The 14,695-nt window shown below is 32.0% G+C and overlaps 1 protein-coding gene across 1 annotated transcript in view; it reads left to right on the top strand.

Annotated features, from left to right (window-relative positions):
- LOC148948137 (armadillo repeat-containing protein 1-like) overlaps positions 1-14,020 on the top strand; it is a 41,456-nt gene extending 27,436 nt beyond the window's left edge. Inside the window, exons 3-5 of the mRNA XM_089095203.1 lie at positions 2,232-2,445; positions 8,878-9,060; positions 13,456-14,020. Of these exons, the coding sequence (XP_088951329.1) occupies positions 2,232-2,445; positions 8,878-9,060; positions 13,456-13,638 (580 nt within the window). The 3' untranslated portion in view covers positions 13,639-14,020. The remainder of the gene's footprint in view (positions 1-2,231; positions 2,446-8,877; positions 9,061-13,455) is intronic.
- Positions 14,021-14,695: the final 675 nt, after the last annotated feature.

Below are 14,695 nucleotides of genomic sequence, written 5' to 3'. Positions count from 1 at the left end.
GAATTTGTAATTAGGCTATTAGGAGAGCCGACCCGGGTAGCAAAGTACCAACTTTAGTGTTACCAGAAGGAAGCAGACCACCTTAATATCAACAGAGTTAATCAATTAACGTATCTGATGGTGCAGCGAATCAGTGAAGTTCTTTGTGTTTGTTTTATTTTTCATGAAAACAGACTGAATAGCTTATTTGGACTAAACCAAATAAATCAAACTCTTCAAACGCGGAAGGATCTACTTCCATTTCCCAATAAAACAATTGCCATTGAGATCAGAGGGACAGACTTAAGAAAATGTCTACTCCAAAATACCACAATTTCACATGAAAAAACTCCGTAATGCGTTTGTAGGTTACTTTCAGTTTAGAATATGCGGGTGAAATCTCCTGATGTTTCTTGACGTTTCTTGCTAATTGACGTTCTTCGAAGTTTTTTGACGAGCATTGTAAAAACTGTTGTTGTTGATAATAAAACAGGTATGGTACTTTTGATTGACAATCAAGATTCATGCTTTGGATTGTGGAAAGGGAAGATAATTTACAATCTAAATTGTAAAAAATCTCTGTTGCTGGATAGTGTAAAGAAATCAATAGGGTGCAATAGTTGAAAAGGTAAAAATTTATCACTTATTTTTATTGTTAATTTGAAGAAATCTGTTTGAAGTATTACTTATTTTTATTATTCCATCTGACCAATTCTTTTCACCCCCTCGTAAGAAAGTTATAGGTTATATATTCTAAAAACTAGCCATATAATTTCCTGGGAAAAAATGTGCATCTTCAAGAGCTAAACAAAATGCATACATGTTATGTTGTATGCTTTTGGATTCGGAATTTTTATTTCGTAAATTTGATTAAGTAAATTACACTACTTTAGACTATGTTAGTGGGGTGCGCCCCCCCCCCACTGGATCCGCCACTGTATGTTGTATGCTTATGAGTTCTTCCTAGAATGTGACAATCCAAATCCATAACTCTCATTCGAAGCTGAGTCGTGATTTCTACAATTCTGGTTTCTACAAGTCGGAATTTAATTGTCGGACTGTGAATAGAAATTGTATTTGACGATCAAATGTTTAATTGGAGAATCCAGACTGTCAAGCAAAAAGGCCTATAGTTATGTTACTTTGCATTGAAGTAACGACCACTGTTCTCTGCACAATGTTACAGTAATGATTTTGTCAAATCTAGATATAGGCTAGATTGCATTTATTTCAAAGAATAAACAGTAAATTAATGTGAATTTTGAAAAAAGAGAAAAGGCTATGCAACGAAATGTAACAAATTTCACAAGATAAGCAAATGAATTAATATGGTGTTGATCTTAAAAACACAATGCAAATAGCTTAATCTCCTTCAGAATGCTTACCTTGGCAGTCTCATAATCTGCTTTAATCCATATTTATATCTATTAATGGGTTAATATCTTTGAAAAGATCACAGGCTTAAGTCTTTTAGGTCAATTACGTTTTCCTAAGGTGGGAAATTCACTGACTACTGTCAGAAATTTTCAGAACTTTGGTCTGCAAAGCTAGAAGGGTACTGAACGACTTGCTATGCCCATTCCTGTTGCTGAAAATTTCTGAAACCCTAAGCTATGGTAGGATTTAAAGTTCTCTTTTGACTTCAAGTATAATGCCTGAATTTGTGGCGTTTCAGTAATTAATTGTTCACATCAAAACGAATTTTATATTAATTAAGTTTTTGTAAATTTCTCTAAGAAAGAAAAGGAGGTTTTTAAATTATCAAATTCAGTCTGAAAAGTGCAGTTAGTCTTTCTGGGATATAAACCTGGATTTTTGGTATTTTTTTTTGTAATATTTGTTATCTTTGTTTTAGGGTGTTTTTGAACATGTAACCTTGTAGTTTAAAGCAAGATTAGAGAAAAAATTGTTGAACATTAACCAACAGTTTCTAATACTTTTTTTCGTCCAGTTGACTGTTGACGCTGACGGAAAGGTATTTGGTTGAAACGTCAAAGAAGAGACCCATTCTGCTTACAGAAGTTTCAGTTGAGCGAGTGGGTGGAATGGCAGTATTCTTTATGAAAGTATACCTACACTTTCCCTCCTTCCCTACCTCCCCCTCTCTTCCCACTCCTGTATCTCTTATCCTCTCCCTCCCTGTCTCTCTACCTCCCTCTCGCTCTTTGTCTCTCGATTTTCTGTATAGCAAAGTCTGTTAGTGTATATTTTTCTTGTCATTGTTTTCTGAATTTTTTTAAATTTTCTTCTAGAGAGGAACTTGGAGAAGAGATAAATAATGCAGCTCTTAGCTTATTGACAGACTTGAAATTTGCCAGAAACAGCAAAGCTGTAAAAGTGCCGACAGATGCTCCTCGTGGTACTGTCCCGAATTTACAGACCAAAAATAATTACAACATCCAAGATCTTCTACAATCAAGAAGATCCAAGATTATAACCCTGTTTATAAAAGGGCTTGAAACCCTGGTGAGCTGTTTTTAAATCTTAAAAAGAACTGAAAAACTTTTTTTTAATGTGATAATTTTTTTCTTGTAGCTTGGGTGCGTCTACATTCGGGGGTTTCGGGAAAACTGGAACAGAAAACCGACAGACAGGTAGCAGTTAAAGTTCTTTTTTTTCAGCTAATGTAGACTGCCACCTGTCTCTCAGTTTTCCATCCTTCCAGATCTCAGTTAGCGAGGAAGTTTCTTCATTTGACTATTTCTGAGAGATTTTAGAATCTTCTTTATCTTTACTGGTTAACTCAGTGGCTTCCTTTTCAAATTTATTGCTTGATAAAGCTCCCAGAGACGGAACAACCCATATTCACTTCCTATCTTATGGCATTCTGGCTGTTTATCAGCATTTTTTTGTACCATACCCAGAAACGGGTAGCTGGAATGGTGGTAGCTGTCTACACTATCCAGATTATCAGTTTTGGTCCTAGTTTTTGAGAAAACGCTAAATGTAAACACGACTTTAAGATCTTAAGTATCAGAATGTAAGAGGATACAGAGGTGTCAAAATATCCAATCTCAGACATCTGTAAAATAGGGCTTTTTGGTCACTCTATGGGGCTACAATGAAATAATTGAAGCTGCGCCGACGTAACTGACGTTATTTACTGAACTCACATTTAATGACTAACTTCACTGACCTGGAACATGTGCGAGCTACTACTTTTCTTAGAAATAAAAATAATTCACAACATGGCTCATGGAATTGAATTTAGGTCACTTAGACCACTTTGAACAAATCAGTGCTAGAGGACAGGCAATTAAATGGTTTTGGTGCTACCTGCGCATGTACATAGAAGAAGATCTGTTCGGCGATATCGTTGAAAACTTTGGTGTGCCATAGGGATCGACCTTAGGAACTTCTAATTCATGCGAATAACGTAAGTCATATTCTGAATCTAAATTTCAGGATTTTGTGGTGCTTAAAACTATGGTTGGGTGAAGGCACTTCGAATGATGTCTTAGAATAGACTTAGGTCTGGATGGCGAAAAATCAGTTTGCAATAAATGTTGACAATTCTAGCGTATTAATTTCTTTTTCATTGACTGGAATTCTTGATCTAGAAATTAATATTTCTAATCAGACTTCTAGAAGTAGATTTTGTGAGGTATCTCGGTGTCATCCTGGACGAAAACCTCTTCTTTTTACACAACAAGCAGGCTGCAGAGTTGAAACGTTCTCGTAATTTTGAGATCAGAAGAAACTGAAGCACACACCTCCTCTATAAATTCTCTGCTGCTTTACAATGAGCTTCTGAAACTTCGCCTGCAGTATTGTTCCATAATTTGTCATGGAACAGCATCGATCTGGCCGAACGGTCAGATCGATGGCTATAAAATAGCCGAATTATTGAAATTTTGTTTTTGGCTCATATAGACTTTGTTTTATAAATTGTTTTTTATGCTAAAAATGACCTATTATAATTGTTGGCTGAAAAATAGACACTCAAAAATTAAATATGTCAAGTATATATCTCACAAATGGTGGACAGGCCTATGTCATGCAAGAATTTTCAATCCTGCTGTAATGTTATTGGGCCAAAGTGAGAGTATTTGACCCGTGTTCTCCACCAATCAACTTTCAAATCAAGCCTGGAATGATTTGATTGGATCCAGAAGCAAGCACTGAGAACTATTAGAAATTTAGACAATTATCTCTCCCCTAGGTCGCTTCACTGTCTGTAGTGCTCAATTTATGTTTCTAAGCTCTTCTCTGAGCTCTAAGCTCTTCTTCTACCATCTCCTTTCCACATTCTCTTTGGGTTGATATCTGAGCAACATGATCGAAACGCGCAATCTGCTCTTGACCTTCTGATGATACGGACTCCAACTGTTACGGTTTTCCTTGAATTTAGTACATGTCAAAGTTCACAACACTTTAGGTGTAGGATCTCTTTTAGGTATTTCAGAAATGATGTAAAGAAATATTTAGTTAAAGGTCAAAATGTTGAAGATAAATTAAATTAGGTGATGTCTAAAATTATATTTTTCCATTTGAATATTTATTTATTTATTTATTTTTTTGTTAGTTTATTTAGGTGATGCGGTTGTACGGCTGGGGGGGGGGAGGAAGAAGGAACCCTTTTGTTCAGGTTACATTAAGTCATCTACGATGCAGGTGTGTGGTGCTGAAGAGTTTAGTGGGATCTATACTGTATGTTAATGGAGGATTTTTATTGGTCAAAGCGTGCGTTTTTTTCCATATAGCAGTGTATTTTAAGTTTATATGCCACTCTTTTCTAATTAAACCCCATTAAACCTTGAAAAAAGAAAGGATATGGTGCCTCTAGGGATATTTAGTTTTTAAAATTGGCAAGAATTGGTTCGGTCGAATTTTATCAAAGCAAAACGAGCTTGACAACTAAACGTTATCTTTAGACGACTAGTCGTCTAATGACGAATAAACGTTCGACGCATATTGACGTAAAGCCTTTAATACACTAATTGATTTTAATAAATGAATGAGGACTGTTTTTAATTCAACTGTTAATAAAAAGAGTGTAAATAAATTGGTAAAAAGCGGGAAAAAATAGATAAAAAATAACTGAATATATACAACACACAATAAATTAAAAAAAACTTCAGTTAAATCAGCAGATGGGCTATTCTTTAGGAAAAAACAAATTATCTCTTAATTTATTCAGTAATAAATTCAGTCATATGGAGATAAACTCATATCTCCACAATTCAGTAGCGTAAAATCTGTTCTAAAATACACATAACTCTGTGATGCAACCTGTTCCAGCTCAACAACACAGGGGGGCTGGGGGTATTGCTAATTGCCCAACCTAATACCTTTATATATAGTAATCAATATAAAAGCCCTTTTAATCGAAGCAGCGACTCAGGAAATTTTGACCGTAGCTTTAACTTAGGGTATTAATATTGCTAAGTAAAGAGATTAATCTCTAATAAGATAATTAGTAAATCTCTAATAAGAACAGAGAGATTTCTTTGTTTCCATCTAAAAAGTGGGGCTGAGGGGAGAAAATGACAGAACATGTGGGATAACAAAATTACTTTAAAGGTGTGTAAGAAACAAATATTAAGATATAAGATTTATTTATAATTGATTAAACAAGCAATGAATCCATGGTACAAATACCCCAAACTGTTAAAGGAGAGGGAAGCAAATTTAGTTAAGCACTGAATCAAAAGAAAAAAAAAACAGTATAAAGATTAAATAGCACTCACCAAAAAAAGAAAAAATATAAATGGACGAGAAAAATTTAAGTATATTAAATAATTATATAGACTCTAATGAGTCCTATGCATTAAAAGAGAAGAATGAGAAAGAAAAGAAGAAAAAAAGTCTAAAAAAAAAAAAAAAATTAAACAATATTTTTGAGTAGGTTAAACGAGCGGCACCTTCCCGCTGATTAAGTCATCTTATTCCATGCAATATAGCTCGCCGTTATAGGATTGAAATCTGACGGGGAGAGTAAAATGAATTTGAATGTGATTTGTATTACGAAGATGATAAATTATTTTGATCAGAGATAAAAAGACGGTGGCGCACTAAGGGGTTGTTAAGCGCTATTGTTAGGGGATTCGGTACTTTAAAATCATTTATCATCTCAGTGTTGGCTGGCCGTCTCAAAGATAAAGGTTCGATTTGCAAAATATCCGAGGGGAGTAGCCACCATCTAAAGCTATTGGGAATGTGTGGTTTGACTATGAAATTTGATTTAAAAGACAGTGAAATCTCATGTCAAGTTTTTGGCAAGGTTTTCAGTCAAAGCGAATAGAACCATATGGAACTCACAATACTACCAAATTGCTCAAATGAAATTTCCTTTGAGTTAATTTTTAGAATTTTCTAGCAGGTCTGCTAGACCATTTGTAGGGATTAAAAATGAACTTTAAGAAGAAAATTCTGCTCCATTTAATCGTAAAAAAACAAGTTTTGGGCTTTTTAATGAAGTAAGTTTCATTTTAAACTGAATATCTCTGTCTTTGGCATAAAACGGGTGAAGTTCAATGGTTGTTCTAAGATTTCTGGGAAAATAGGTGTCAAATTTCAGTTTTCTGTCGTTTATTCGGATCTCTTATCCAAGCTCCACAAGCTATGGCGAGACTGCCCAATCAATTCAAGTTTGGCCACTCAACGTGAAAACTTTGTAATGAACGGGATAGGGAGATCCTTTAAGAAATTGAATCCCCTTATGTAGTAAAGAAACCAAAATCAACCGTTAAGCAACAAAATATTCCTAATGATTAATCTGCAGATATGACAACCGAATAATAGGCAAGCGCGTTGATTTAAGGTTTGACGAAATCAGGAAACCTGGAAAGGTAGTGCTACTAGAGGTGGTACGATTTTGATTACTAAGGTGAACAAAAGGGATAGTGAGCTATTAAGATAGATAAGATAAGATTTATTCGTAATTAATTAATCACGCAATGAATACATTCTTCTAATCCCCTAAAGGCTCCTAGGCCTGTAAAAGAGGGGGAATACATACATTTCAATTAAGCCCTAAATCAATAGAAGAAAAATGTCAATGCTACACAAAAAAGACACGAAAAAAAAAAAAAAAAAAAAAAAAAAAAAAACTTTAACGGCACAAAAGCTGGAATGGCAGCTATCCATGTAATAATATTTACTATAGATAGTTTATGGGCATCATAATTACAAAACAAAGAAGAGAGAAAAAAAACAATATTAAAAAAAAAGATGTAGGACAATCCAATAAAATAAACCAAAATTCCAAAATATATATTTGAAACCAAGCCGCAAAAAAAAAATTAGACAAACTCAGTACCCCTCACAACAAATGTTTGTAACCCAGGCTAGGGTCAACCCCCCCCCCCTAAATAATAAAATAAAAAAAAATAATTAAACATGAAAAATCAAGACATTTAAAAATGAAAAAATGAAGGGAGTCAAATACAAGTATCTCCATTTCACTCTTATTAAACGATAGAACAATCACTTGGCACCAATTTGCCGGTCAATCGGGGTCTCTAGGGCATGTTTGGCAAATTTTCTGGAATGAGTCTCTCCAAATAAGCCTCAGAGGAAAATATATTCCTCCTCCAAGCTGTGGAAAATGGATTAATGATATGAAATATACAGTAGTGGGTTACTGTGTCGTTTCAGCAAACATTAAACCCGAAAAGAGCTTTGAATTGGATGCCCTCGTACTATTCATTAAATATTATCTATTAAATATACATTATGTATGTTACAGTTAAGGTTAGATATTCCCTTTTCTCTGCTTCGATTCAATTAGCTTTGCCAGTCAGCTTTTTCAGTCTTATGCAAGCTATGATGGTAAAAGTAAAGGTTAGGTTAGCTTAGATTATGTTAGGTTAAGTTAGATTAGGTTAAATTTGGTTTTAAATATCATAAATGGATTAAAAACCTAACTTAAGCTAATAAGCTAACCTAAACTAACCTAACCTCTTCTAACCAAACATATTCAACCTAATGTGTTCTCATCAAACCTTGAAAAAATTGATTGGCAACGCTGACTAAATCCAAGGAGAAAAAAAGTTATTTCGGACATTCACCGGTGAGTGTCAACATTAAGCAATTTGCGGACATTAACGGTAGCATATACGCTAACATAAATATATTGTTATATATATTCACTATATATCATATATCATTATATATTAAACAGTCGTTCTAATTTCAGTGATTCTTTTCAGTAAATTTGGTTATCGCGGTGGTTGTCTTACTTTTTTTTTGTTGATGTCATGACGAGTAAAAACAATCTGCTCGAAGTAAAACTGTTTTAAGTAAAGCTCATATGCCACTTTGGCTTTTAGAAAGTTTAGGAGACGTTAGCCTTTAACCTGTTTGTGTTAGTTTCATTATAATTCCTGTTCCTTTGGGTAACATTTATTCTTTGATAGTAATTTCTGTTCCTTTTAAGCAAGAATTATTTGACTTTATTTCTTTTTGTTTTTTGTTTATTATAGCTGTTTATTTTTCTTGGTTAAAGTTTTTTTGTAGTGTTTTTTTTAGGTGACACGCCAAGTTAAGTGAGGTTGAGCCACGCAATTTTTCTGTTCTCTTTTTTTTCTTTTGGTTGATAGCATTTTAAATGTTTTTATTTTAATTTTTTTAAAGGGTTTTTAATCTAAACAATTATTCTTTTAATAGTTAACCTATTTATCTGTTTAACGTAAGTTAAGTTTGTAAGTTGTTCGATAGTTTGAATAACTGTTCAATAGTTTGAAATTGTTTAATTGTTTGCAGTGGTGTAGTGAAAGAAGTTGTGCCTGCCATTCGGGGGTTATCAGGTTCAAATCCTGCACGGTGCAAGGGAAAGGGTTTTTGCAATTAAGTTACCCTTAGTAAGTCAAGTTAGAAATATATACTTGTATATGGTAATAATAGCGGAATTACTAAAGGTGAATTACTATAAGCTCAAAAACTTCTTAATTTTAGGAGGATAGAAATCGTATTGAAGACGATCTAATCAGAGTCAGAGGAGTAATTTCAATTGTCTGTGATGTGGTGACTCACCGTGTCACACTCCGTGTTCGTGAGCATATACGGCCTGAGCAATTACATGCTAAAATCAGTGCTGAAAACCCACTACTTGTAGTAAAGTTAGAAGACGGGACAGAGGTTTGTATATATTAAATAGTCGCTGTTAAGCCTAAAGGGCGTATCTGATATTCTCGAGGTTTTGAAATAATTTTAGGCATGATCGTGACGATAAATAATTCAATTATTTATATTAAATTTAATTAATGATTCATTAATTATTAACTAATTAATTAATTATTATCATGACCTCTAGACATGACCAGTGACGATAGAATAACTTGATTATCTTCATTAAATTTGGTTATTTAATCAATTAATGACTAAATTAATCACTCAATTAATCAATTATTAACAGTTGATCACACAGTCGATGTTACGCCTAAAGGTCGTACCTGGTATTTTCAAACTTCTGAAGTAATTTTAGGCATGATAGTGACGATAATAATTCAATTATTTGTATGAAATTTAATTAATAATTCATTAATTATTAAATAATTAATTATCATCATGACCTCTAGACATGACCAGCGACGATGCTATAACTTGATTATATTCATTAAGTTTAGTTATTTAATCAATTAATGATTAAATTAATAACTCAATTAATCAATTATTAACAGTTGATCACACCGTCGCTGTTACGCCTAAAGGTCGTATCTGATATTTTCAAACTTCTGAAATAATTTTAAGCATCAAAGCGACGATAAAATAATTCAATTATTTATATTAAATTTAATTAAAAGGATAAATTTAATTTATGATTAATTACTTGTTAATACCGTACTACCTACAGACACGACCAGCGACGATAAAATAATTTAATTATATAACTTGAATTTAAGCACATAACTAATTGATAATTAAATTAATAATTCAGTTAATTCATTATTAACAGTGGGCATACCGTCGCGTTTACTCCTAAAGGTGATATACGACATCTGTCTACTTATGAAATAAATGTTATAAACCTTTTTCTTAGCTGCATTCAAAGCGAGAATCAGCACGGCAATGTATTCAGTCACATTTCGATCCACTTCATCTACATTATCCTGCTGATTCTTTCCTTAAGAATGGCTTAAAAATAAGTTTTTGGCAATCACCTCAGAGATGTGAAAATGTCTGATATGACCTTTCAAACTGTTCGTGGTAACGAACTGTAAGTAAGGAGTGACACGGCTCAATAGTAACCAAAACTCTAAAAGAAGGAATTTTGATACCAATAGATTCATCAAGCGAATTAAATTTTTATGCTGATTTGAAATTTATAAGTTATGTCAAGTTTAGTCCTATCCATCAAAAGTTACGCGCCTGAGAAAATTTGCCTGATTTTCGAAAAAAGGGGGAAACAGCCTCTGAAAGTCATTGAACCTTAATGAAAATCACACCATCAGATTCAGAGCGTATCAGAGAACCCTACTGTAGAGGTTTTAAGCTCCTATCTGCAAACATGTGGAATTTTGTATTTTTTGTCAGAAGAAATATCATGGATGCGTGTTTTTTGGGTTTTATTTTCTTTTCCCCAGGGGTGATCGTATCGACCCAGTGATCCTAGAATATCGCGAGAATATCGAACTGAAATTAAAAGTTCTAGTGCCCTTTTTAAGTGACCAAAAAATGAAGGGCAACTAGGCCCCCTCCCACGCTCATTTTTTTTCCAAAGTCACCCAATCAAAATTTTGAGATAGCCATTTTGTTTAGCATGGTCGAAAAATATAAAAACTATGTCTTTGTGGATGACTTAATCCCCCTCAGTGCCTGGAGGACGGGCTACAAGTTATGAAATTCGCCCAATGTTTTACATATAGTATTGGTTATTGGGAAGTATACAGACGTTTTCAGGGGGCTTTTTTTCTGGTAGTAGGGGTGGATGGGTCGGGGGTTACATAGGACGATCTTTCCATGGAGGAAGTTTACAGGGGGGAAGGTCGTTGCAATGAAGGGTGCGCCGGATTTCCCAGCATTATTTAAAAAAAAACGATCAGAAATTAAATAAAAAAATAAGTTTTTCAAATGAAAGTAAGGAGCAACATCAAAACTTAAAACGAACAGAAATTATTACGTATATGATTGGGTTTGCCCCCTAGTCAATACCTCACTCTTTACGCTAAAGTTTCTCTAGTATTTTTATAAGAGCTATTTATTCTAATTAACAGCCTTTGTGATTAAGATCATTTTTAAAGAATTGGAACAAATTTCGAACTTTAGCGTAAAGAGCTAGGTATTGAATAGAGGGCGTACCCCCCTAATATACGTAATAAAAATATACGAATTTAGAAATTTGTTACCCAAGTTAATTCGTAAGTTACGTATATTTATTAGTAATAAAAACGTTCGCAAATAAATATAAACAACTTTCGAGAAACCCATTTAGCCAAAAAAAAAAGTAAAATTAGTATGCAAATTTTTTTTTAATTATTCATGTACGGTGAGCCAAAATCAAAACCAGCATTAATTCAAAAGCGTTCAAAAATTAAATAAAAAAACAAGTTTTTTAAACTGAAAGTAAGGAGTGACATTCAAACTTAAAACGAACAGAAATTATTCCGTATATCAAAGGGGCTGTCCCCTCCTCAACACATCGCTCTTTGCGCTAAAGTTTGACTCTTTCTCAAAACTCTATTTCTTAAAACAATAAAAAACTTTAGCGTAAAGAGGGAGGCGTTGAGGAGGGGACAGCCCCTTTCATACACGGAATCATTTCTGTTCGTTTTAAGTTTTAACGTTGTTCCTTACTTTCAGTTTAAAAAAACTTGTTTTTTTTATTTAATACGAGTAAAGACGAAACATAGTTTCTTTAGTGATAAGATAAGATGTTGAAGGGGGTATGTATGTAGGAAGGGGGCTGGACCTCTGAGAATTACATGATCTGAATGATTTATTCTACTAATTTTCTTATTGGTCACGTATTTTTTTCTTTGTTTATGTTTTCGTTGTGACGTTTATTTTCTTCTTCGTTAAGCAATTTTATCTTACTTTTCTCTTTTTCTTCAATGAAAGTTGGACTTCTATCATAGATATTTATAATGATAGTATATTCAAATCAAGAAAGATATATAAAGTTTGGGAGCCTCCAATTTTTCCCAGTCTTAGATTACATACTTTCTTCCGACGTTAGGCAACAAATCTGAAATGAAAGTAAGAATAAACAAACAGTTTTTCTATAAATTTTATTTTTCAGAAAAATCTTTTTCAGAATGTTAGTGTTTGTTTGAAATATGAATAATAACCAGCAAGTTCAAGCTATTATTTAAAGTTGCCAAAAAAAAATTGATTATCATTGCATTTTCACAAATCAATGTGTTATTTGTTATACTGCTAAGACTAAAAAAAAAAAATATACAGAGATAGCGAAAGACTCACACTGGGGGTGGAAGCAGTGCATCCCACTGTTTGATTTTCTTTTTTTTTGTATTTTCAATAAAAAAAAATCAAAAACAAAAAGAAATCCCCCCCCTTAACTACAAGACGGGACAGAAGCTTTTATATATCACTTATTCTCAGTTATTAACTATTTCCCGGTTGATTTAATTTCTGCTTTTTTTGGCATCTTGTTGATTTAAAGGCGAAATATCTATTTTTTTTTTTTTTTTTTTTTTTAATAAACCCACCTCTTTTAATCAGTGGTAGTAACCTCTTTTAATACTAAAACGGATAACTACATCAGTGTTGCATCTACAGATAAAAACAAATAAATTAAAATCATCAATATATCCATTAATCCTTAAGTTTCTATAACCAATTACCAATATCAAACATCTGCCCAGCGGTTTTCCGGGGTATCCCCCCGTAACAGGGTACACCATTCACGGTGGAACCAAAATTTAAAAAAATACTTTTCAGTCACTCTAACATCCCTCCATTTAAAGAGGTATATATATATATATATATATATATATATATATATATATATATATATATATATATATATATATATATATATATATATATATATATATATATATACTATATATATATCTATATATATATATATATATATATATATATATATATATATATATATATATATATATATATATATATATATATATATATATATATAACATAGTACCATGCCTACGTGGCAGGCTTATATATATTGATTATCATTGTTACTTGTCTTCTCAATGCAGGGAATGTGAACCTCTTCTTGATGTTATAGTTCTTGATATTATAACTTGATGTTATGTGAACCTCTTCATAGGTTCAATACAACCACCCTGACAAAAATACAAATTCGTCCTTAAATTTGCCACCTATTTAGATCATTCTTGTGGCCTTAAATGTCAAAATGCCAGTTTTAAGAAGAAAAAAACTTTGTAACCGATTTCAAGAAAAAATCTCTAAACACATATATACACAATTATTTCTCGTTTAATTAATTTTAAAAGGCATATAATTTCGACAATAAGATATTTTGCATGTTGGTAGTTTTAAATGCGGTGTGAAAGATGTAAATTATCTTTGTTTTTTCAGGTAATGAAAGATCTTGGAAAGACGGAAGAGACTCCAGAAACTGTCGAGAACTTACCCGAATATTTGCCTGAAGACGATCCTCCAGTCAGTGACAAGGCTGTTACAAGGCATCCTGTCGGTGAATCTGCTTTTAGTTGGCTCTCCTCGGCTGCTGGCTTTGTCAAACGTTCGTTTTATTGGTAGATTTTGAAAGCGAAAAAGCGAGATTACTTTCCTGTAATTTATTTTTAAATTTGCTTGAATTTCAATGGTTTACGTCTATGACGTATTTTCGTAAACCGATTTATATTCTTTTCAAGCGTATTCCCAGAAAGGGAAAGCAATGAACCTACTCTTTTGAAACATAATTATCTCTTGTGTCAAAGTTTCATCCAGTAAATAGAACGAAAAGTAAATTCTTTAAAACTTACCTTAAAATCTGGTTCAAAATTTAAAACAATTAAAATATAATTTAAATTGACTTGATTAAAATTTAACCAAGAAAATTAGTTGAAATTTCATTGATTCAATTGAATTTTAATTAAATTTTATTTTATTAAAGTGGAATTAATAGTGTAACTAAATTTTTTTTAATTAAATTGAAATTAAATTCTTTAAAATTTAGTTCAAAATTTAAATTAAATTGATTAAAATATAATTTAAATTGAATAATTTAAAATTAACTAATAAATTTCATTGAATTTTAATACCTTTAATTGAATTCTAATTTGTTTTTTTCATTCAACTTAAATTATTAATGCTAATTAAATTCTATGAAATTTAATAAAAACGAAAAGTAAACTCTTTAACATGTAAGTTATAATTTAACACTAATTTAATTTAAAATAAAATTATAGGTTAAATTTTTAATTTTAAATAGTAAATTTATTAATAGTTAAATATTATGAATTTTATTGAGTTAAAATTAAATTAATAAAAATTAAGTTAACAAATTTCATTTAAGTTATATATTAATCAAATTCTAAAAACTAACTGTTTCTGCTGTATGAAATTATTTGACCCTAGAACGAAAATTTTTGAGAAACAAGATGTTTTACAATTAGTCTTTCTGTTTCTCTTTGGATTTACTTTTGAATCGGGTTGTCTCATGTTAAAATATGGCTGTGTGTCTCCGTCACAATTATTAATTAATAAATTTACTTGAAATTTTTAAAATAATGAGACAAGAATAGCAGCTAGTATTTACAAGGTTTCAGAAACCATAGATGAATTTTGAACTTTGAAAACATTAGTTTTTACC

The sequence above is a fragment of the Artemia sp. Qi Xiang Cuo genome, chromosome 10 (genome assembly GCF_049724085.1).
Source record: "Artemia sp. Qi Xiang Cuo chromosome 10, ASM4972408v1, whole genome shotgun sequence".
Lineage (NCBI taxonomy): Eukaryota > Metazoa > Arthropoda > Branchiopoda > Anostraca > Artemiidae > Artemia > Artemia sp. Qi Xiang Cuo.
The sequence above is the reverse complement of the archived record's forward strand: the minus strand, read 5'-3'. Positions and strand labels throughout refer to the sequence as shown.